Genomic DNA, 26585 nt, shown 5'->3' with positions numbered 1-26585 from the left:
AACTAAAAATCGATTTCAAATTTATCGTAAAATTTTAAAACTGAAATAAAACTCAATCGGTCAGGGACGCTCCGTATCATTATGCGCTCCATATTCCAATGAAACTGGCTGCTATATGTACGACTGCAAACGTGCACATCCGGGTCGCATAAATCGCACGGTTCGCCGGCAACGAGAAGGAGAAGCGTACGGACTCCTTCATAAATTCACCGTCGTCCGATTCGGAAACGAATGGCTCACCGCGAGGAAATATATTCGAGCGACGGAAGGCGAAAGGAGACACAACCGGCGTAAGGTCGATCGCCTTAAAGGCGCGTGAGAATTTCAGACAGCTTGCGAAATACGACGCGTAACCTTGGGATACGCTACGCGTGTTTTCCGCGTTACAAATTTTATCGCGATTGCGAGAGAAGAGAGAAAAGGCACACGAACAATAGAAGAAACACGATTGTTGTCTACAAGTGTATATAGTGTGAAATTTATAAGCAAAGGCAATAGAAATGCATTCAAGCCGAGAAAAGTGCCGCCGATTATTCCAATGCCAACGTTTTTCCGTTACGAGCAATTAATATTAAAATTGTAACAAATAATGGAATTATTAATTGAATTTTTTAATAAAAATTATTAATAAATAGATTCGCGAAAAATTGCGAAAGGATTTTTTGATATATCTAAATTATATATGTGCATATATAGATATTATCTTTAATTACGAATTTTTAGTATCGACTATTTTTCAAGTAATATTTTTAAAATAATATTTTGACGCGACTTGGAGGTCTTTCGAACAATCAAAGTAATTAATTTTCAATTCATTACCAAGTCAGCTCGACGGCAGGGTCATCGGCTAGCTCGATTTCCGTAGTTCTCCACGTAGTGCGTCTTGACCTCGGACATTTTATAGAGCCTGCAAGTCATGTTCTCTTACGAAATTTCGTAGCACGTAAATCCGCCTGTTTGCGTAAAGTTATAAGTTCAACGCAGAAGACCATATTTAGAGAGAATCACAAATAACTTGCCATCTTCATAATTTAACAGAATTTCGCGAAATTTCTATTTTGACAGCATAATTAACGTAATGCATACTTGTTCAACTGAGACTCGAGTAAAAAAATCTGATGTTATATTGAATTGAGTCTGAAATTACTTTCTAACTTTCTCGATGTCGGACGATAGTTGCTTTTCATCACGAATGCATTCGAATAGGTCACTGTAATTTCGATCGGCATCGATCGCTGCTTCGTAAGAGGCGAATAATTAAAAGAGTTCTTTTAGCTCGGACCTTTTCTCCGCCTTGCCTACAATATTAATGGGCACGTTCCGCGCTTCTCTTTCTCTCTCTCTCTCTCTCTCTCTCTCTCTCTCTCTCTCTCTCTCTCTCTCTCTCTCTCTCTCTCTCTTTCTCTCTCTCGCGTGACTCGCCTCAATGATACGTCCAATGTCATCCGCTCTCCGCAGATGCATGACCATGCACCTTCGCGGCTCTATCTCACTCCCCATTTCCACGCGAAAAGGAAGTTTCTACTAAAACTGTACTAGGATAGATAAGCGAGGAATAATGCGATAGCCCACCATGTGCTCTCTTTTCGGAGTCAAAAATAGACGTAGACCCACAAAACTGAACTGTATAGAACTTTATGCGCCTTTTTAATTAGTTTACGTAGAATCTATGTACTGCAGATTTTAACGTTTTTTTTTTGCAGAAATATAAAAATTTGTATGTATAACAATTTGAGTATAATATTTATAATATACATAAAAGGTTACAATTCAAAATTTTTATATTTCTCCAAGAAAACGTGGAAATTGCACTTTGATTTAGAAAACTAATTTATGGAAACCACTTTCTGATAAACGATTTGTTCAAAACATTCAAGTTGCTTCTTTACAACTTCCTTCCATGTGCAAGTAAGAATTTCGAATTTTTAGTTGTAGCGATAACAGTAATTATACTCGATTTGATGCTGCATGTTTGCTTTTCAGCGATGCACGACGTGTCGTTTATCACAACGTTTACATAGCGCAGCGACTCGCAGAATTGCAATTCATACCATAACGAACATTGAATGATAATGGGATACGTGACTAGTTTTCGCGATTTTTATAAGTCACTAACCGATACACGTAAAGACAGTAAATGGAAAAGAATTACGCTGATAATCCTTTTTCGTAATGTTGTAATAATGTAATAATGTACTACACGAAAAGAATACTTTTGCTGAAAGATCTGAAAATCGTGCCAGCTACAGATCTGAAAATAAATTTTGTTGAACAAGTAAAATTTATCAATAGATTTTTTTCATAACGCATCAAGATCGGGTGTTCTATTGATCAATCAATATCCAACAAAATTTATTTTCACAACTGTATCTGGCACAATTTTTAAATCTTTCAGCAAAAGTGTTCTTTTATTAATTACATTGTTATCGTCCTCGGCATGATATTAATTAGCATTTAAAAATCTGTGAGCAATATTTTAATTGTCAACTGTATGCGATTAAAAATTTTAATTGATCATTGGAAGTATTATCATGTAAATTCGATGAGAAAAATAATCCCCCTCGTGGCAGCAGTTATTTAAAATATAAAATAAATCATAAATACGCCTGAGTAATCCATTTTTAAGTGCCTATGTGTAGGCGAAATGTAATATATCGCAGGTAATAACTTCGCGTATAATATTTTATCTCGAAAAGTTTTTAAACTTCCTCAAAAGAGCGTATAAGTTATAATGATATTCGTACAAACAGATTCAAAAGATTAAAAAGTTCACCTTTCCTTTTATCTTGTAAAGAAATATAATCTGAAGATGTGAGATGGTTCTCGGAGAACAAAGTTGAAAGGCGACACAGAAAAAGAGGATGATTTATACATGTCACGTTTTTCGTGTACGCTCTTTTTCGGATGAACCTATTTGCGATTCCACTTACACACAGGCAGACGGCACTTCGATTGTCTCGTTGGTCATTGCACTCACCTGAAACAAAAATATGCAAAAGTCCAGTTAATAAAGTGCTGACCTCCATGAAACATTAAAGAGGCTTTCGGTCGGACTACCGGAGATCGATAGCGATTGGAGTCGAGCTTACAGGCGAATCAACGTATATAGCGACTCTTCCGCTGTTTTCTCATTAATCGGCGTCTCGATAAAAATCTACGAAATCAAGTTATTTTGTTCTGTGAGGTTTTATCAATAGAGAATAAGCCAATAATCCAATCAAGAGCTAATTAAAGATACTATCTGATGGGAAAAGCGATAAGTAATATGGTTAAATAGAAAGCTGCTCATCACCAAGTTGCTTTTATCAGATCGTTAAAAAGATAGAAAAATGATGCGTTGAAATTAAAGAAATTAACGTATAATATGTAATCAATTAAAAATTTTTCTTAATAATCGTTATGAAAAGACTTCTCTTAATAATCAAAGCGACAATAAAAAACTGGTAAGAGTCTGAATCGCAGTTGCTTTTGTAAAATTATTCGAATTTTAAATATAATAGATACCATCAAACATTTTGGACTCTTTTTGATGTTTCTATTGGAATTTAATTATTATATTATATTCTTATAACACACGCACACACACAATACAAATACGTGCCTTATCTCAGCTACGAACTAGATATTATCAGTAACAAAGATAAACTAAACAATGCGTGCACAAAGACACTCGGATGTATACTGATGTCTCGGGAAATCTCTGTGACCTTTCGTAAACAAAACGCACAGAAAGTACAAAGACCTTTAGAAGGTCACGAGATACGTGTGCTACAATGCGACAATTTTAAATCCTCACAATCTCTCGAATATTGAAAGATAACGATTCCATCATTTAATGTCACTCTCTAAAAGCTCAATTCTTTTTATATACTAGAACAATACAGGCGCGCGCGCAATTATTATAATAATTTAATAATTAAGAAATCTAAATATTTTAATAAATTATTTTTATTTTAAATAACCGTCAAAATAACCTTCGCTCTCAAAGTATCAAACTGTCAGAATAATCGCGATAACCAATCAGCGTCGCGGAAAAGCGTCAACAATACTTTCGATACATTCGAGTATCGATCTTTCATGCCTTTTTTAAGAGTACAAGCGCGCGCACTTATTATTACAATTTAATAATTATAAAATCTAAATATTTAAAAATAATTTTTTTAATTTTAAATAACCGCCAAAATAACTTTTGCTCTCAAACTATCAAACTGCCAGAATAATCAAGATAACAATCAGCGTCGCAAAAAAGCGTCAACAATACTTTCGATACATTCGAGTATCGATTTTTCATGCCTTTTTAAAGAGTGGATTCAAGTAAATGATTTTTTTTATTTAAGTAAATATATATTAGAATCAAGTATAAATATTTATTAGAATCAAGTAAATGATTTTTTTATTCAAGTAAATATTTATTAAAAATTACCAAATATTTGGTAATTAAGACGAAGTAATTTAATCATTATTACCAAATATTTGGTAATTAGGACGAAGTGATTTAGTAATTATTACCAAATATTAATTCAACCATAATAAATTATGGTAGATCCAACCATAATTTTATGGTTGGATCTACCACAATGGATTATGGTCGATCCAACTATAAAATTATGGTTGGAATTACCACAATGGATTATGGTCGATCCAACTATAAAATTATGGTTGGATCTACCACAATGGATTATGGTCGATCCAACTATAAAATTATTGTTGGATCTACCACAATGGATTATGGTCGATCCAACTATAAAATTATTGTTGGATCTACCACAATGGATTATGGTCGATCCAACTATAAAATTATGGTTGGATCTACCACAATGGATTATGGTCGATTCAACTATAAAATTATGGTTGGATCTACCACAATGGATTATGGTCGATCCAACTATAAAATTATGGTTGGATCTACCACAATGGATTATGGTCGATCCAACTATAAAATTATGGTTGGATCCACCACAATGGATTATGGTCGATCCAACTATAAAATTATGGTTGGATCCACCACAATGGATTATGGTCGATCCAACTATAAAATTATGGTTGGATCCACCACAATGGATTATGGTCGATCCAACTATAAAATTATGGTTGGATCTACCACAATGGATTATGGTCGATCCAACTATAAAATTATGGTTGGAATTACCACAATGAATTATGGTCGATCCAACTATAAAATTATGGTTGGATCTACCACAATGGATTATGGTCGATCCAACTATAAAATTATGGTTGGATCTACCACAATGGATTATGGTCGATCCAACTATAAAATTATGGTTGGATCTACCACAATGGATTATGGTCGATCCAACTATAAAATTATGGTTGGATCTACCACAATGGATTATGGTCGATCCAACTATAAAATTATGGTTGGATCTACCACAATGGATTATGGTCGATCCAACTATAAAATTATGGTTGGATCTACCACAATGGATTATGGTCGATCCAACTATAAAATTATGGTTGGATCTACCACAATGGATTATGGTCGATCCAACTATAAAATTATGGTTGGATCTACCACAATGGATTATGGTCGATCCAACTATAAAATTATGGTTAATTCAACCATAATGGATTATGGTAGATCCAATCATAATTTTATAGTTGGATCGACCATAATCCATTGTGGTAGATCCAACCATAATTTTATAGTTGGATCGACCATAATCCATTGTGGTAAATCCAACCATAATTTTATAGTTGGATCGATCATAACCCATTGTAGTAGATCCAACCATAATTTTATAATTAATTAGGACGAAATGGTTTAGTAATTATTACCAAATATTTGGTAATTAGGACGAAATAATTTAGTAATTATTACCAAATATTTGGTAATTAGGACAAAATTATTTAGTTCCCATTACCAAATATTTGGTAATTAGAAAAAATATACAAGTAAAAAATATCTAAATAATTTTGCAAAAAAATTTATAATTAACGTCCTAATTTTTTACATATTTTTAAATTCCTTTTTTATTTGAATACAACTTGACAGCTTGAGAAAATGTAAACAATTGTCATAGAAACATTTATAAATTGCTAATCAATATTGCCTTGACAACCATTTAAATATAAACTGTCAAAATATATTTTTTGCACATGATCAATATTGCCTTGACAACCATTTAAATATAAACTGTAAAAATATATTTTTCGCATATGACATTGAGATAACCAATCAGCGTCGCGATAAAACTGCAACAATACACTTCGATACTTTCGAGATTTCGATACATTAGACTATCGACTTCTCATGCCTTTTTTAAGAGTGGAATAAATAAATACTAAAAAAATATTTTTTAGTATTTATTTTAGTAGTTATTTTTGACCAAATCTGAAAATTTTTAAAGTCTAGTCTTATCTCACAAAGGTATTTCGAAATTATCGTAGTTTCCATGAATAATTACAACGTATCATCGTAAAAAGATAACATTTTCGTGAGGTTTATCTTCATCTTGCGCAAACCTTGCGCACAATGAACGGTTTATTATATTAAGTCACTCGGTAATCACGGGCCCGCGTTGTACCGCGTCGCGTTTCCCACACGATTTCATTTGACACGAGACGTTATTAGCATATTACTGCATTAGCCGCGTGAGTGAGACGAAGGCCGGGGTTATATTGAGTGGGTGGACAAGCAGGCAAACGCGCGCACTGCTCATTGTTACGAACGCTGCATTGCGAAAATTACGAGTGCGCCACGGTTACGCCCATGTTCGTGTCCAGTTGGCCACTCGAGCGGAACCAACAAGCTCTCCGTAATCTTTGCTTGCTTAGCCGCCGATATCGTCCATTACTAAGTTATTGATAGTATTGTTTGTTGTGTAGCGATAACAAATCGGAGAAATCAATATCTAAGATGTGCGGCCGTAAAACTTGCCAAATTTACCTTGAGTTATTTTTACAGCAGATTTTATCGTACTTTTTTTTTTAGGAAAATGTGAATAATTCATTGCTATGTCTGCAGAATGAAATATTTAAATACTCAACTTTCTTGACCGAATTATCAACGTTAGACATCTGAAATATTCGTAAAATTCTGTCTATTTTAGAAGCTTGAACTTTGGTATACTTATGCAACACAATAGTGTTTTTTTTTTAGCTTTCTAACGCCGTATTATGCTAAGGAATGCAAAATCCAATAAATACAAAAATTTATTTCAAACAAGATCCGATACTGCGCTGAAATAATGATGTTTGTTCACAACTGGTTTTTTTTTTATAAGAATGTATAATAAAATGGAAAAGTTTCCTTTTCAATGTAATCAAATAATACGCAAAGTAAGTTTCGCAAAAATTTTCCAAGTTTTCAAGTAAAGCAAAATTATTCTACATAAAACATTTTAATTCCGTTTCATTATTTCCGGTAATGAAAAAGCCGAGGGACAAATGATGACCTAGAAAACGCTTCGCGCAACGAGGATTTTCCGAGTGTTTTGAATAGAAGAACGCATGTCGCAATATGGTTTCCGCTCATACCGAAAATTAAACATTCCTTTGTATCAACATCGCGCGGTTATGAAACATCGCGAGCGTTATCCTGCACAACAAGATGTGTGGAACGCGCGCACAATAAGCCAGCGCGTTTGGTGTTTTCTCGTGGCACGCGAACCTGCCTACCGCAATTAACGACCGTATTTCGTATTCCTATTTATATATTCTTTATGTATTCGCGTGGGTGGGTGGTTATTTGTGAATCCATGCACTGTCGTTGAATAGCAGCCACAAATAGGCTCGGGCTTTATTAATGGGGAGAAGCTACAAAGATACGTTGACAATACTCTCACGTGTCTAGCATAAAGAAGGAATGCAACCGTAGGAGTCTCAGATCTTTTCCAGTTACACGTGTTAAGAAGAAGTCTTTATATAATACGCTCGTACTATATTTATAATTAATGTCAAATAATCTATTGGTTTAAATCAATATTGTAATATTATACGTGAAAGAAAAATGGAATGTAAATAGTTTTGAATCAAGTTTGTGTGTTACAATCGCGTGGATTCTTCGGCAAATTTTAAATTTCAACAAAGATATTTTTTTTTCCAGACAAAAAGATAAAATTTGAACGAGAGTGACGATCCCGGCGAAAAAATTGAGGACTGCGCATAATGCAAAAATTAAATCCGCCTGACGCTGCGATCTGTTGCTTTGTTGCGCAACTGTGGCACCAGCCGCCTTCATTTCCTAGTGTTATGCAAGGCGCATGTTTGCTCGGGGAGAAAATATTGGATATCGAGATGTGGTCTCTAAAACTTAAAATCCAACAAGGCCGACGGTTTGTTGCAGAGCGCGCATTACATTCATCGATGCGCTTTTAGAAATGATACGACTCTGGACAAAATTCTCTCTCTATTTTATATTAGAATTTTTACGCTAATCTACGGTTATCAAATTACATAAAAAGCCATTTGAGATTTTCAATTTATTCCAGTGTATCAGATTACTTATCAATGTACGCAATCAGCGTTTTAATTATTCTGTATGATGTGTATAAGCTTTTCAGTAAAGTGGAAATTGAACAATACACTGGGCGAACACAATTATTAATGGTTATTGTCAATATGTCTGATATTGATGACGCCATTTAACATTATGCTACAAATATTAAATAATTATCTATATCAAAACATATTAATAAAATAATTCAATAGAAATTAAAATATTTCTACCAACATTCTATTAATAATATTTAAGCAAAATTGAATTACTTTCTCTAATAATATTAAAAAAAATTGAACACGAATCAATCGAACGGAATTAAATTCGTGATATTAGTACTCGTTTGTCACATTATAAAGTATTGTTTTATATTAATAACACATATTAATCAATTTCAATGTTTGCCGATATCAGCTATAGATGTAGATCTGTTAGTCATCGCGATGAATAGCTCAATGTCACGACTTGATTGCTCATCTGACTCAGGTGAGTCTCAGCCACCGGCGACAGTTTCCTCGATCTACGTTTCCGCGCCACCATTTTCCGCGAGCGACGTTACGCTCCCCGCGTGCGTGATTTACGACATAATCGTGCGACCACACGAAGCCTGTCTAACTCAGTTCCGCGACTTAGCATCCCGTTATGAAATGCAATGGCCTGCGTCGTTAACGAGCGCGCATTATACTCGCGAATTTCTACTCGTTTTGAAAGCGGACGCGATTTTCCCTGCACTCGGTGTATCGACGCTCGCCCGCCGATATATCTTTCGGTGTAATGCAAGTATTTTATTGTTAAATTTAATATCGTGCAACAATATAACGATTAAAAGTGGTATGGATTTCCACATTTAAAATTTAACTAACAACAATAAAAATTTAAATTTTACATACCGATTAAATATAAATAAATTTTTTTGATATCTCCCTAAAAAAGAGCGATTAATTTTCAAGAAGAAAAAAAGTTTTATAACATTGAAATAACTAAATCTACTTATAAGAGAAAAGAGGCGATCTATATCATACTTTAATGTAAAAATAAAATATTCTTTCATATTATTGTTTTCCATAATATATAACTGTCTATTTCGGAGTAGGAAGAATTGAATAGAGAGATATGTAGGAAGGTTCAATCATTTGAGCATTACTGCTGTTATAAAGGAAGCACGGTAAGAGATACGCCACAATAACATCCACAATGACGTAATATGGAACACGAACAGCGAATCGCGCTCCTTAACGATAATCGATATAAACTCGTGAGCCATATCGTGGCTTTATTTCGATTCGCTTACGTGCTCGCTAACTGGCGCAAATACGTCGATTTCGTAACAACAGGCACAAGTTAAAAGATTATTTAATCGTATTTGCGGCGCCGCAGCGGCGTGGTTGACATAGTTGCATATAAATTAATTCCATTTCAAATGGATAGTCAAACATTTCGAACATAAAAGAATTAAATTGGATATCCAAAAAATGGAAAAATAATAAATTCTATAAAATTCGAAAAACAAAACAATTCAAATTGAAACTAAATTTAATCAATTAAAATAAAAAAACCCTAAAATAAAGTTCTCTAAATCAAATGCAAATATAATAAGAATAACGAAACATATATGGAATAACCATTTTAATATTTTCTATGTCAAATGTTGAATTTTTTTGTATTAAAATTGATTGTATATTAATTAAAATAAAATTGTAATCTTTATTTTATCAATAACCTTTTCATATTTATTATCTATCTTGTCCTATATGTCCCATCGATTATTTACTAATTACATTAAGCAAAAAAATATTTGATTAACACGAATACTGAAGTCGCTATTGTTCAATATTTAGGTTACACATTTGATAAAAAAGTCGTGTCGTGAACAAGTTATTTCTGCTTCGCCGAGACACTCGGCATTGTGAGACTCGCGAAACAAATAATGGTGACCAGTGTCGACCCGTTATCCTTCTCGTTACGTCCCTCGCGGGACGTAACGAGAGACGGCGGTTTCGCAAAACGACCGGCGCACCATAAGAGCTTGATGCGAGAGGCGTAATCTCGCACGCGTATGTCGTACACGCGCGATGACAATGGACGCTTTGTTCGCGACTCTGCGTTTACAGATTGCCAAAGTAGACTTCGCGGGAGAGACAAGGAGTCGTCGCTGGATTGCAAATAATAGACATTCGCGTGTAATCCTTGACCTCGCGTGGGAGGTTGCAGAATATCTCACTCAAATATTTTTCATACATGAATCAATTTGTACTACAGCATTCAATGTTAATTATCTATATTAACATTATTAAAAAATGTATACAAGAATGTATGTAATTGTAGAGAATTTAAAAAAAATAAAAGTTTAATATTTTGGAAAAAGAAAATAATTCTATATAATATTTTATTTTATGTAAGGTAATTTGTTGAATTTATATTACTCTTAATACAAAGAAATAGTTTTATATAAATTAAGTAGTTTTCAAAATAGTGATTTATTCGGTGCTACTTTATTTAGAAGTTTCACGTAAAATCAAACTTAAAAAAAAAACTGAAACATTTACTCCAAATTTAATTATTAATTAAAAATAAAATCAAATAGAAATAAGTATATTAATTGTATATATGTGTAAATAATAAATATATAAATATGTAAATCATTATACTTTTCGGTTATCAAAGTTTGCGCGACCATATCTGTATTACTACGCTGGTGTATAGCCTCGCACTTTAGAACCGATATGTGATAGTAACGGTCAGTAAATGAGGTCAGAGGGTGAATCGTATTAAAAACCCGCGTCCCAAAGAGAATGGGTCATAAAAGTAACTGGTCTCTGGCGAACAGTTAGCGGAGTGGCGCACAGCCAGTGCAAGTGAATCAGTAAGCGAGCCTTTAATCTTAATTCTATTTATTCCTCAATCCAATTTACCCCGGCGATGTTTTTCCAATACAATTTACTTTGATTAATGGAGTATATCAAAGTATGATGCTTCCAAGAATTCCTGCATCTTATTGACATATAACATCTTTCTGATTTGCATTGGAAAATACCGAGATTGAAACATAATGTTATATAAATACAGAGTAGAAAATGGACAATGCCTCGGTGGAGCGAAAGAATTGCAGGCCGTCGCATCCGTCCGTTTCCGCAATCGCGCGAAAGTCCTGAGAGGCCATCGGTTGTGCTAATCTTCGCACGAAAATCGCGTTCGACGGGCCCTGAATTTCGAAACCGTCGTTACGCGCACGTGCTTCGGAAACGATCGCGGTTTCGCTTTCTTGCCGAGTGTAAATCTCGAAGGTGACGTTTCGTGAACGTGGTGCGATGCAATTGCTCGATTTCCGCGTGTTCCTCTCTTGCGCAAAATAAGATATCACATCTTATTTAAAAAATAAGATATTACTATCATATTTGTAAAAAGAACCTGTTACTTATAATTTAAGATTTCTCATATTTATATTTTAGCGTCACTAATCATTTATATTTAAATTTTTATTTCAAATCAGAAATGTTATTCCAGAAGACCAGCATAATGTACAATTTCATTTTTATTTATTGCCTCTAAATGTCATAAAATATTTTTGAAAATGTAATCCACTCGTAAACATTTTTTTTTTTCAGAATTATATATGCACGTTTGCCCTCAAAAATCACAATTTTATTATTTTTATGCAATAACAAGTCCATCAAAATTAATTAATTGTAATAGTGCAAAATGATCAAATAGTATAATTACAGTTATTTCTATACTTCTACTAGCTCGATAATATTTATTAAACAAATAATTATTTTTAAAGTTTTCAGAACGATTATTGATTTCTACATACAAGCTACATTAATTCCAATGTCGCAATTGAATAAACTGGGAGTAAAAAATAGAATTTCCGAGTATATCTCGTATCTCAATATGAAATGAATGAAAATGCCAGAAAGCCAATCGTAATAACACAATTGTGCTTTCCAAGAAACAATCACCGTTAAATGATTTTACAACGAGTGCGCCCGAATGTAAAGAGGAAAAGATGCGATGAAACATCATTGTTCCGAAACGATTTCCAAGGAAATCTAGTGTGGCCTTGCAGCATACACGAGCGAACGTACATTTTCCTCTAAATATATCAATCATACTTGTACGGAAGTCAAGTCGCGCGCGAGTAACGCCGAGCGGATGAACCGACGCGCGTGGCGGCGGTTACACGCGCGTGTTCCGTCGCGCGCTTACGTGCTGATTCGCGAGAAGGCAAACGTTCGTTGCAGCGACACACAGTCGATGAATTCTTCCAGGCACCTGCGTAATTCCCCGCCTCCCGCCCCTCGCTGGATTACGAGGCAATGACCTCACGGCTCGGGAGCCTGATAGCGACTAGACGACCAGAAGCGTAATCGACTTGCGTCGCGTCCGCGTGTTACGCATCGAAACAGCGTGCGGGCTTCGCTTATCGCGACTACTAAATTATGGCACAGACTCGTTATAGAAATATGAGCGTCGCGAGATCTTACGCAACTTCGTTGAACAATGAGCTTTAATTTTGTTAATTCTACGCGACTCGACGAAAGTAATGAAGTCTACTAATAGTTCTTTTGCATTTAAAATTAAAAGCTCGACTTTGAACAGTAAATATATATGTGTATTGTTTAATTCGATGTAATTATAAAATTCTCGACGAAGAAATTCAAATTCTTCTTTGACGTCATTCCTTTCAATATGCATATAATGTAATTTAGTTAAAAATAATTTCTAAAGATATTTCGTTATAATTTCGTCCTGAAATTCAAGCCAAACTTTAGTTGGAGCGTTTCATACGTGACACACTTTTTCGAAGGCTCTGCAGATTTGGAATGTTATTTTCATTCAGAGTGATTGAAAGATATATGTTCAATATTAATTTGAGGCAAGGTTCGTCTCTCGGAAGGGCTAAAGAACCCGACATATCGATCAGGGCTAAATCCGTCTCGGTTTTCCCCGGGCGATGAGAATCGAACCGCTGCGCTCCCACGTCGCACGCGAGACAGGTCGCGGCGATTGCACGTGACCTCGCCTACGCCATCGCCTCTTATGAGTCGAATGAGCCCGGAATTGCACAACACAGCGTCATTAAAAAGTCTCCTGTGCATCGTATTTCTGTACGAGGCCCGCTTGCGTTAACACCGACAGGGATCACTTACGCGATTTATCATACAAATCGGCCGCTTTCTCGTGAAAGCTCGCGTGCGCACACATACGCGCGTAAGCAACGACTATCTGTGGTGTATGTCATCGGTTGGCACGTTACCAGAATTTCGAAACGTTACGACAGAGTGACGAAAAGTTCGGCAACACTGCGACATCGACCTCGAATTGCGGCACTGTGGTATTATGTGTTCGTTCGTAGCACAATCAAAATAAGAATTTAAGAATAACAAATATTATTGTTTAGTATATATACATATAAATTATATATATATAATTTATATTGTTCAGATGAGGAATTTTGTTTGTGTATTAATAATTAATTATAATTCTTTTTCTACGACAGAATAATTTAACATTGAAAATTGCAATCTTGAAAAATCAAGATTCTACAAAGAATTCAAAATAAGTAATATATAGTTTAACAAAAATTTAATGTATAGATCACAGAATTACAATAAATAACTATTTTCTTTGATTCCTACGAATATGCTTTCAACTATTGAGCGTTACATTTAATTTTTAAATATGTAACAACAATATTACTATCAATCAAAATGCGCTTGTGCAATGTGAAGATTATGAAACAGTTCGGGTCACGGAAATGCGATAAATAATTTCAAAATACAACTCGATAGCCCATTTCAACAGCGAGGGGTTAGTTAGATCGGTGGTCGGTAGACAGGTGAGAATGGCAGCCGACAGGTGACAACGAGCGGCGAATGGAACGTGCTTAATTACATTGCCGACCGTTTCCGTTCGATCTAACAATCGCTATAGATATTCAAAGATAAGTTTTCCAGAATAAATGTATACGCGTGAGAATAAAAATATAATAACGAAATATATAATAAAATAACGCTAAAGCGATTCTTTGAATCTTGTGCGAATTGAATGAAAGTATCGCCAAACTTTATTTGAAGAAACTCTAACAGAAAATGCAATCTTAGAAAAAGCACACATTGTTTACAGAATATAAATCTATTCAATGTAATTTTTTATATATAATACTTTGTACAATATACACGTTATAATAAAATTATAAATTTTCAGGTTTTTATAAAACAAAATTGTCTGATTTTTATTGTCTCCTCTCATCACTGTAATAAATTTTCACATCTCTTTTGTTGCTTTAACTTACTGAAAACCGCAAAGTACGTATATATGTTATCTTAAAATCGAGATCCTGAAACCAGAGGATTGTTTCATACTCACGGCCGACCGCAGCCTACTTTTAACGCATACCGATCTTCGTCGCGCGGGCGTCGGCTAGCGTGAAGATCCTACAATTCCACCCAGCAGAACATTATCCCGTTCACGCGTCCCGAACTCTCCGAAGGAAGATTCCGCCACCCAACCCATCCATCTCGGTACCGCGACGCGACGTTACGCCGACGTGAATCTCTTTTCACGCGAAGAAGACGGAGCGACGATTATTATTGCGAATGCCGCTGCCGACGGCGACGCGGCCTGGTTTTACCGTCGAGTCTAATGTTTATTTATCGAGTTTACGGTTCATCCTCTTTCCGGCCCAGTTATCGCGCTGCGCCGCGTCGCATCGCGAGAGAAGGCCAATCTGGCGAATATGCGGCTTGTTAACGAATGTGAAATATGAATTCCCGGATTTCAATAAATCGAGCAAAAGAAAGTTGCGTTAGGATTATTTTTTTATAAGAGACATGAAAACTATATTATATCAACTCTTACATAAAGTATAAAGAAATCCTATTAATGAGATTTAAACTTGTGCAATTTGTGGATTCTTTCTAAGACTGTATTTTCTGTTGGAATCCTATTTAAATTAATGTGATTATTAATTGATTATTACTATCTCACAATCAGCAATTATTAATTAAAATACAGATTTAATGTTAAATGGATATAAATATTAATTTCATAAAAAATGCAGGCAGAAATTATACATTATCATATATTTCCAGAAGCCAACTGTTCTCTTAAGAGACTTTCTCTCTGAAAAATATATTTGCAACTGGTTGGACCACAGAACATTTCTTAATTTAATTTCCTAATTCATAAGCTGATTAAGAAGTTTAACTAATGGAGTGTCGTTTAACGGAGAGTGTCAATTCTCGCATAGGAAAATTCCTATTGCGTTTTTGATAAACACCAGAGTTTACAAAGTTGTTGTTGCGACATTCGAAATCGCCTGATTCACGTTAGACCGATTATAACACACTCAACTCAGCTCGTGTGGGTCGACTTATCGAGTCCTACTCGCACGATTTGTTTCGTCACGTGCACGACCTATTTAAGCTACGAAATACACATCTAGAGAACATCGTAAGTTTGATCTTTCAAGATTAGTAAAGCATATTAAATTGAAAATGTCAGCAGTTAGAAAAACTGATATTTTTCAAAATCAACTTAAAAACTTATTTTTATTTAAAATTTATCATTATTACGCACATCTTTTTGTCATTTATAAATTGAGCGTCATCTCAAAACATCACTTGGAAAAGAAAAAAGTTTCAAACATCATTTTAAAACTAAAATAAAAAATCTCACTGGAATATTTGCCAGCAGAAAATTGTAAACACAAACCGCGCTTCTTGTTTCCTAAATATGGATAATTATTTGGGTATAGATTCGACCCTAATTTTCGAAGGTGCTCAGCGAAGCGCGCGGTAAAATCAATGTCTCGAATGTGGCACGTGTATTATACGTATACTCAGTTCCGCCCGAGGAAACAGCGGCTTTGTGCGAATTTTAATGCCTCCGTCGGTGGCGGAGTCCTCATTTTACGCTTTGTCGATAAAATTTAATTAGGCGATTTCTTTCACCGCCCAGCGGAACTTCTGAATAACGTGAGGCGCGTTAGATATACGATATCAATTATTATTCCCCGTGAGCTGTACAAATGCGAAATGCTTGTTAATACGTCGTTCGATACACATTTCGCGAGAGTCGCGTTGCTCGGCGCGATTTCTAAGAGCAAATTAACAAATAAAATGGCAAACCTGAATGCGATAACAATCTGAACATTAATATTTTATAAACTCAAAGTTTTTTAAAGACGTAGATCCAAAAGTTAAATGCACCAAATATCTTCATCGTATGAAAACAAAATTAGAGAAATTAGAGTTTCGTATTTTCATCTTTATTAATTTTATACTTCGCGAGACACGAAAGATGCGCGAGAGATTCACTAATAAGATATACAAATATTAATTTAAATGTGATTTTCATTAAAAATTAAAAACGAGGCAGCATTATTTTCATAATAAACATCAAAGTGGAAATTTCAATTTTTATAGCGAAAAGCGTGAAGTATTTCATGTCATTTCATGCACAACTGGTATCAAAATGAGAAATACACTCTTGGGGTCCGTCAGGTCCGCAGTATAGATTTATAAGGTTCAAACACCTGGTACATCGCGCTACATGAAACCTGTTCAACCGAAGTACTCATTTGTCACTCGTTTTAGATCTGCCGGTTTCTTTGTTCGACGCCATATGGACGAAACAACATCAGCAATGACGACCGTGTGTATACGTATTATGAAAAGCAGAAATCCATGTAAGAGAAGAACCGTTAACGCGCACTGCACTACGCTCGCAAATGTACATATATATATATATATATATACAAATATATATATACAAATATATATATATACAAATATATATATATATATACTCTCCTCGCGCTTCTCCTCAATTATCCATTACTACTACGAGTGCGTATTCGCCTCACGCGCAAACACATTCTTTTTATTAACGGCAACTACCGCGCACACATACGATGCACCTGCGATGACTAACAGTAACACATAGATGAAGGAGAGAGAGACAGGGAGAGAGACTTGAGCTCGATCTATGTGATTCGAAACAATCGCGAGTTGCTCTACCGGTTTGTCGCGAATCTTATAATCATAGTGTATATATAACACCACGCTCCATTACGGTACATCCATATTTAACAGTTTTCAACAAGATTTCTGATGATAACGTATGATATATAAGTTGCTAATTACACCGGCTATCCCGCGTATATCATATGTATGAATGGAAGACTAAATATGTAGATAAATAAATGAGAAAATTAATACTTTTCAAGTTCTCGCGTCTTTTAAATTACAAATTCTTTAAAAAAAAAAAAAACAGAAATGTATCTCTGAACATAAAAAGCTTATTAAAGAAAGTGAAAGATTCAAAAACTTGATAACTATTGTTCTTTAACTCTTTGAGATTTTTCAGATAATTTAATTGAATTAAATTATATAATTAAAGACATCCAAATTACATAAATTGTATAATTAGAGAGATATCATATTTAAATCATATATAAATCATGTTTAAAATAGAAAAAAATTTGAATTAAAAAGTGTATGTTCGTGATATCAAGTTGTCTGTATATTGATGTCGTGACGTCAAGTCACATTGATGAAGCATTGCATCATTCTTTTCAATCTTCAACCCTTCAAGAATTAAGGTTTAAAGAAGAACAAATATTTATTAATTATTTATTCTCGCGTATGAAAAACTCAAGATAAATTTAATATAGATATCGATATAAATAATAAATATATATTGTTCTCTAAAGAGATCACTAGAACAATGAAGACTAAATCAAATACTAGATGATCTCACTGCGAAGTTATTCAAGATCAAAGAGTTTAACAGAGCGTTATGCCAACAAGTGCCAACAATCTATTTTTAGATTCAGCTTTAAATATCTTTAAAAATCAGACATTCTCATCATTATTGCAAAAAGAAATCTTTGCGAATAGCTTTTCAAGTCACCGCAATTATCTTCGGATTTTCCATTCTAGTTTCCTCACCTGACTTTCCCATCGGCGGTTGTCCCAGTCTGCTGAACCACCTGAAGAACCTTCTGGCCGTCGTGGCCGCCGGTGGCCTGCATCCGTCCAGTATAACTACACCGTTATTGTTATTATTATTATTGTTGTTGTTGTTAGGCCCACTACGATCCGGCGGCGCCGTCCTACTGTAGGGCGACATCCAGGCCGTCGTTGTGCTCTGTATGGTGGCACCCTTGACGGTGGTGATGGAACTGGTTATCTTGGCGCCCGGGTGGGGCATCCAGCCCTCCGAAGCGACCGGCATTTGTCTCGTCTTCTCGTCGGACGAGTAGAAGACGAAGCCACAAAATACGAAGGTCATTCAAAGCCGCTTGGCGCCGCGCCGCACTGATAATTAAGACAACTCTTCCGGATTCTCCTTTTGCAGCTTTTCTCTTTTTGCTCGCGACAAGAACTCTTCAAGGATATCCTCACACCGCCGATCCGCCGCCACTTTTATATTATCACCAGCACTTTAAGTAACGCCGCCTGCACATCACAGATCTGCGATGCTTCGAATGTAGAAGATCCGATGTCCGAAATTTCTCGGAGCGCAAAACTCGACCGGCGAGTTCGTCGCTGCGGAAAATCGATGTTCAGAATGCGATTATAAGCGGACGGTGATCGAGCTGTTCGCGAGAATTTCCGCGGGATATGTTCGCGTCGCGGATCGCGATCGTCGACTGACCACTCTGTCTGCTCGCTCGTAGACTCTCCTGCTTATCAGTGACGATGTCGAACGACAACGACCAAAAGTTATCGCCGCGGCGCGCGTCACCGAGTCTTACGTAAGGACGGATACTTCAATCAAATTCACCCGCGCGCACATCATGTCCACCACGTGCTCTCCTCAACTTGTTGCGCGTTCGATGCTCCGGATGCGCCGAAATCGATCGCCGGGGCTCCAATCCTGGAAGCGCGTAAGTCCTGAATCCGCGCGGGTAATATCGAAGATTCCTTCCAGTAGAAGCGTTTTCAGAGAGATTGATTACGAAACGATCGGTCCATTGAGTATGCGACACGCTTTGATGCTTGCGAAATTCTCGATGACACTTGAATGCATTCGGAATCTTCCTATTGCGAGGTTGAGCTTCGTAAGTTCGTTAATCAAATCGTGAGGGAATTATTGCACGCCGGTTAATAGATTTGCTATTTGGTAAGTTACAAGGTACTCCGTTTCCAGTGTTGCAGCCTTACGAAATAATACTAGAAAGAAAACTCTCCCCTCGTCCCGTCGCCAAATTGCTCCTTATCGCGACATTGCCGTCCTGGATTGTCGAATCACCCGTCTAAACGCGTGACGTGACGACAACGTCGTTGTGCCGCACGCTACTACACACACTCGACACTTGGAGGTCGAGGTTGAATATACGTATTTCTCTCTCGCTCTTTCTTTCTCCTCTCTCTCTATCACTGCCGGTCGTGCTCGGTCGATCACGTAGCTCCTTCATTACTCGCGCATCGCCGCGCTCCGAAGAACTATCATCGGCGTGCGCAGTTCATTCGCCCTGAACACGAGCGCAGTCTGCGAGCAGACGACTTTAGAATACCGACAACTTCGAATACAATACGCTCCTCTCTCTCTCTCTCTCTTTCTTTCTCTCTCTCTTTCTCTCAGCCACTGCGTCTCTCTTCCTCTTTCCCCGGCTTGAGAAAACGAAGGACGACCAGGTCGATGCCAGAATCTCACTTACACGCCTCTTCGAGAAACAGTCACGTCACGTCACGTCACGTCACGTCACTAATACCTGACAAATAATTACACTCGCGAAAAACACGCTTTAACCCATGTTGAAGGACAAAGACGCGAGCGCAGATTGCGCAACCTTTGCGAAGGATAAGAAAGACGACGTTTTCCGCGTATTTCCACTGGGAATCTGCTCGCGAGGGAGAATCGCCGCGACGAGGACGCGATCGGCAACGAGGACAGAGCCCGGAATCGCTCGCTCGCTCGCTCGCTTCTCGAAGGCCCGAGATAGACTCGCGCGCGCTACGTACCGGCCAAGCGAGCACCGCTTCTCTGGGCACTACTAACGTGCCACCTCGCCGTGCCTCTCTACCACCACCTCACCGTCGTGAACCGATCGCGCGCGGTTCGCGCGTTGCCCGTGTGCCGTAGAGGCCTATAGAGACTGCTGTTCCCCACTAACTTTCCTGCGTCGTGCTCCGCACCGCGGCACGCACACCCGCGCGCGGCCACCATTTACCACCACTACCACCTGCGCCACCACGACGCACACCGCGCGCTCCGTCGTGCCGTCTCGCTCGAGGCTCTGCGTAAAGGCCCGCTCGCATCGCGCGTTGGAGGCACGATTTCAATTTAATTCCAGAATGCTTAATTCTACACTTCCAGAGCAGACGTCACAAGCCGCGATCGTAAAAGAGAGGCTCGAAGAAGTGAGATTAAACGATTTACTTGCGCACATTGTGCGATATGTCTTTAAAATAGAAATATGCTTTAAAGATATATCGTGCAAAGATATATCGGGTATTATATAAATTTCTCGATTAGATTTTCATTCCCTTCTTTATTTATATCATAATTAACGCTATCGTAAAAGTGATAAATTCCTAATTAAAAATTAGTTAATAATCCAAAATTAATCTTTTGATCGCAATTTTTACTTCTATGAATTTGTTCGTGATCTTAACTGCGAAGTGTGGAAAAGGCTTAAGCTGTTCTCTATCCGGCTGCTCCTTCTCTCTCACTCTGTCTCTCCGCCAAGTTTCTATTTTTATCTCTTTTCCTCTTCCTGGCTAGACCGGTCTTTCGTTGAACGTGTATTTGTATACACACACAACCAAGCGCACCTAATACTCCCCCTATACGATGCCGTACACGTCCATCGGACTCGTCAGGTCGTCAGGTCGGCAGATTGCCGTTCGTCGACTCTTTTCGGATTCATAGAGGCTCTTTCAATATGAAATAACCGGAATATATATTACATTTCAAAATATCTAACCCGAACAAGGTTCAAAAATCAATAATAACAAATTCTTTCCGTACCTTTGCTCATTCAATTTTTTTTTTTTGAAGAAATTTCACAAGTTGATTCTTAAGGCCTAAAAAACAGCCAGCACGAGAATGGACACTCGCGAGACGATGCGACAGACAATATGCATGACGAATATCTGCGTTGATACGCGTGCGGTATTATTCGCGATAGCGTAGGCGGTGCAATGCGCGTGTACGCGAATACACACGGCGTGCAGGGACAAGAGGAAGGACGGGCCCAGCGATGCTGACACACCGTGCCGTGACTGATAGAGAACTGCTCTTCTCACTCACGTATATGCGCATCTTTATGGACCCTCTACCCAGAGCACTGCCCTGCACGAAACTTCAAGGTATTCTTCGTCATACCGGAGAGAAACTTGAAAGCGGTCGTCCCGGCGTTTTCCACGGGGTGCTTACCAACCCCTATTTAGCACCGCTACCTGCATCCACTTTAAGACTTCTACCTGGTATATTCACACAGCAACGATCACACGGTCTCGTTCGAAAGTTTCTACGCTTCCTTAACCGCAGCACGTATTTTGACTTTGTGAATTCAGTGAGCGACGAAGATAAATGATATTTTTTTACCCTGGATTTATAATAAATGTATTTTTAATTATACTGTATCTTGGAATTAATTCTGTGAATACTTTCAATTTTAACATTTTGATTTTTTCAATCTTTCTTGAACTTAATTCATTTGTCTTCGCGTGAATAACAAATTCGAAGATAAAGTGGACTACGATAATGCAAACAGTTCTGGCTTGATTTGCCGAGATCAAAATGTGATTCAACGAATTGACATTATCGATCTTTATTACAATGCATATTCGATATTGGTACAAGGTTCAATTTATCGGCGCCCTAGAAGCGTGACGTTCACGCGTGTTGGCCATGTTCGTGTTCTCAGAATCGGCCAATTGATTCGCTGATAAATCTAAACAACGATTCGACATGTACGATCGATAGGTGATCGCTTAGCCAGTGTATGGCTAGTTGCTAACCGGAATACAAGGAAAAACAGAGAATAGAGCAATGTGCGGAACAGGACAAGAAGATAATAAAACAGAATGGACGTTATTGCAAATTTCTAAAGTAAAAAATCTTCTTAAAATACTAAAAAGCATAAGATTAAATCTATACGCACTAATAAATGAAGAAAGATAATGAAGACTGATATAGTGATTCATAATTAATTTATAATCATTATTGTAGTTAATATTTAATACAAATAATTATTTGAATAATATGTATAACAATTATTTTTTTAATGTCGATTAATTTATGCTAAAAACAAATAGAACTAAATGTGAGATTTCGGAGCGCGACAAAATAATTTTAACGTATGAATAAGATTGCAAGGAATTTAAAAGAAAGAAAATATAAAATGCAGAGCATCAACATGATAAAATTATAATCTGAAGCCATGGATGAATAAAGAGAACAAAAGTGATAAGAAAAAGCAAGGAGAGAGGGAGCTCTCGAGGGCTCTCTCGGTAATTTCTTTTTCCTGCATTATTGGCAAACAGGTGAGCATTATGTTCAAATTGGAAATGGAAAGTCGTGGCAATTATTATTCGGCCGAGCGGCGTAACAAAGTCTGTTCCAAAGGCGACGTAAAAACAGAAAGCGTGTCCGCGTGCGATCGCGACACAGCGAGACTTCGCGCGCCCGCGTGCAGCGCGTTTATGTTTGCTGTTTCTACAAACAAGACGTGCTACAGAGATTTCAGATGCGGACACGCACTTAGTGCCGTGTTGAACTTCGCATTACCGTTGAAACGCTTTACGGCTGCGAAGTATCCCATTATGCGCGAATGTCTTTCCGACCACGAAAACTAGAAGCGGGACTCGGCAAAATATCATTTGGCAGATCTCGGATTATCGTGCAAAACTCTCTTTCTTTTTAAAATTCTAAATATATATGACTTTTTTATCACAATATAATATTTTGGAATATAATCAAAATATTGTTTACATTAGAATGTAGTCTACAAAGTTGTAGCTTTAAATTAAAACAAATTTCTAAAAACATTTCGATTTTATACTGCGATTTTTTTTATAAAATAGATTTTGATTTATTAGAATATATCTGAAGAAATATTTTAATTTTGCATTAATGTAAAAATATAGTGAATATAATTTCTCTTTATGTTAATTTTTTTATTGTGTTAACAATTCATGTTCATTATGTCAGTATATTTGGCAAACACAATGTACAACTACAAACGTTTATTTTGCGATAAAACCTTGTAAGTTGAATCAGCGAAGAATAAGTATCTATTATGTTAATCTTGTCAGTTAACTTCCGGCAGCTCATGCAGATTCAATCAATAATACTAATAGCGCATTCATTCTCTGAATAAAATTCGACACAAATAACTGATAGATGAATAGATACATAATCGTGAAACAACGATTTCTTGAAAAATGCCGTATTTACAACGATTGGAAAATTTATTATGATCACAATCTATACGTTATCCAGAATTAACATAAATTAAAATTGATATCAATGATAAATTTGATTATAATGAAGTAGTTAGTAAATATGTGTAATAATATTTCTTCCATGTTTTAAAAGATTTACACTAAATTTTAGCGTAAATCGTTCGTAACTGAGAAGAGAAGCTCTTCGGATATTTTCTCAAACTAAAAACTGTTGAAAAATAAAAAATTATCAAAAATCAAACTTAAGAGGGTAAAAGAGAATCTAGTCATTACAACTTGCATAGTCTGATGCAACGCGGCCAATATTCGCCGGCCGGTTGAAAGCTTGATTACGAACGCACAATTTCCCAAATTGCCAGTGATTAGAACAAATTTCACGGCCGTTAGCTCGGAAATTTTCCATTCGTTCGCCCGCGAAATGTTAATTACGATAAACCGATTACATATGCACGTATTCACGCATACACACACACACCTACTAAACCGATTGATTACTAGCAACACAAATAGGTAATAATGTAATCAGAACAGCCCCGGGGCCGTCATCGCCGACCTATCTTCGCCTATTATCGGTATCCTGATGGGTTAGTCGTTAGGAAGCAGAAATCGGCCGAAGCGGCTGTCGAAGCTTAATTATTTGCGATCGATTTCCGATGCATCGGAACCGCCGTAAACCGGTCCGAGCCGCTAGAAAACAGATGTAAGCGCGTATGTATGGACGGAATCAATAATACTTTAACACAGCGTAACGCATCAAACTTTGACAATTTGCGGTCGCATCGTGTCTATTTATATGTTATTGTTGGTAAGAAATATAGAACACACACACTTTTTTATTGATCAATTTACTTATTATATAAGTTATTATTAATATTTTACATTTAATCTTTCACACATGTCAAATGCTTAAAAATGCTAAATTATTAAACACAGTCCTTTCTCGCTCTCTCTCTCTCTTTCTCTCTGAATCACGATGAACAAACATTTAGACACGATAATCCCGTCCTGAATTATCAAAATTTGATTCAATTGTGTTAATTGTGTTATTGGTTTCCCGGTGAATTGTAAAGAGGTTGTAGCGCAGGGACAATGCGCCCCTGAAATTTCTCGCGCGGTATTTGCCGTGTCTGAGTAAACGAAGGCGGAGATTTATCAGAACGACTCTTCCGCGCACCACGTGTAGACAATGACCCCGGTTTACAGCGCGTTATCTCGCGTTAAGGCGTGAGCGTGAGACAACCGCGCGGTTACATTTCCGCGATGTGTGCGCGACAACCTAAAACCATATAGTGATATTTTAAATATTTACCGGTACTTTTTGCAACCGTGATGTTTTCAGCAAGAGAATGAAACGGCTGTAATTCTTAAGTCGAGGAAACAAATAAAATTTGATGGTTTTCGAAAATTTAGTTTAAAAAATGCAGAATAAATTTTATTCTTTATTTCAGATAAATTTTAATAGAATTGAGATTTTCTAATTATAAATTGAGATATAGAAGAATAGGTTTAATTATAACAATTGAAAACATATTATCCTCGATGTCTTGAAGATATACACCAAGTACCTTAAAAACATATTATCCTTGGTGTCTTGAAGCTACACACCCTTTGACAAACATAAACCAGTCGGCAAAGGATGTCAGCGAATGTCATTCAGTGAGTACATCGAGACTAAGTATAGAATGCAAATTTTGCTTTTTATATTCATTCGCGTCATTGGCATAATCTGATCGTTACAGCACTGATGTGTGGTGCTGCATTTTCTCAACTAATTGTATGTTAATATAATGTAAATATATAATGTAAGATAATGTTAAACGTTGATCTAAGTATAATTAATTGTCTATAAGTAATCTGTTTTTCCAGCCAAGCTGCATAATTTCAAGTGCATCTTTTAAGTCTTTAAATTTTTGGAATATATTTCATAAAAATATATATAATTCAACACTTAGTTCTAAGTGCTCACAATATTTTAATGTTTGCAAATTTTTTAATTAGACCTGCCATATCAGTTCTAATTTTTTTTAAATCTTAAAATGCTCGAAGTTTTTATTGCATACATCGCGACGTACTGAGCTTTGCCATTCATGTCATTCGAATTATTTAACTTCATCCTACATTCAGTTTTCTGATAATCGATACTTATAGACGTTATACTTATATATCGTTCCATGCTTATTTTCCGCGTTATAAAATTTCCGTTTAAACGCATTTGACTTTGTTTTTCAATCATAAAATTGTTATACACGACACGTGTTCTTTTCTCTTTCTCTTTCTTTTAACAACGCATAAAACTTTTTATTCGACGAATCGTAAAACGGTTACTTACTGCACAAAAGCTACCTTTTCGAGTCACCATACATAGCCCCGCCCAAGTGTTCGCAGCAGGCCGCAGGATTATTATCGCGTACAAGTCTCTGCGATGGAAAACCGATATTTTTTCGCGGTGCTGCCGGAACGTATTACTCGCGCTCGTAAAACGTGCATATTAAAAAGGGCACAGAACGAATAAAGAATGAAAACCCAGACGCGTGCTCTCGCGCTCGTGCGCTTTCCGAGAAAATCTTATCCGCGAGACACGAATTTCTTTCTGAGCATACACGCGATAAGAGGCGGCGCACAACACGCCAATCGGAACAGGATGCGGCTCGTGCTGCTGGTTGTTCGGTCGACAAAAGGATATGTCCGCATTACGCGTGCGA

General features: G+C 36.7%; 1 protein-coding gene across 2 annotated transcripts in view; it reads right to left on the bottom strand.

Moving 5' to 3' along the window:
* The window catches only part of trc (Serine/threonine-protein kinase tricornered), a 122875-nt gene that overhangs the window by 76007 nt on the left and 20283 nt on the right, over window positions 1-26585 (bottom strand). Inside the window, exon 1 of one of the 2 annotated variants that reach the window (XM_012364594.2) lies at window positions 18415-20698. The exons of the other annotated variant lie outside the window; for it this stretch is intronic. Coding sequence (XP_012220017.1) covers window positions 18415-18757 — 343 coding nt within the window. The 5' untranslated portion in view covers window positions 18758-20698. Of the gene's footprint in view, window positions 1-18414; window positions 20699-26585 lie in introns of those variants that run through there. 2 annotated transcript variants of the gene reach the window in all.

Source organism: Linepithema humile, chromosome 6 (assembly GCF_040581485.1).
Source record: "Linepithema humile isolate Giens D197 chromosome 6, Lhum_UNIL_v1.0, whole genome shotgun sequence".
Taxonomy (NCBI): Eukaryota; Metazoa; Arthropoda; class Insecta; order Hymenoptera; family Formicidae; genus Linepithema; species Linepithema humile.
This window is presented reverse-complemented; position numbering and strand designations above follow the sequence as displayed.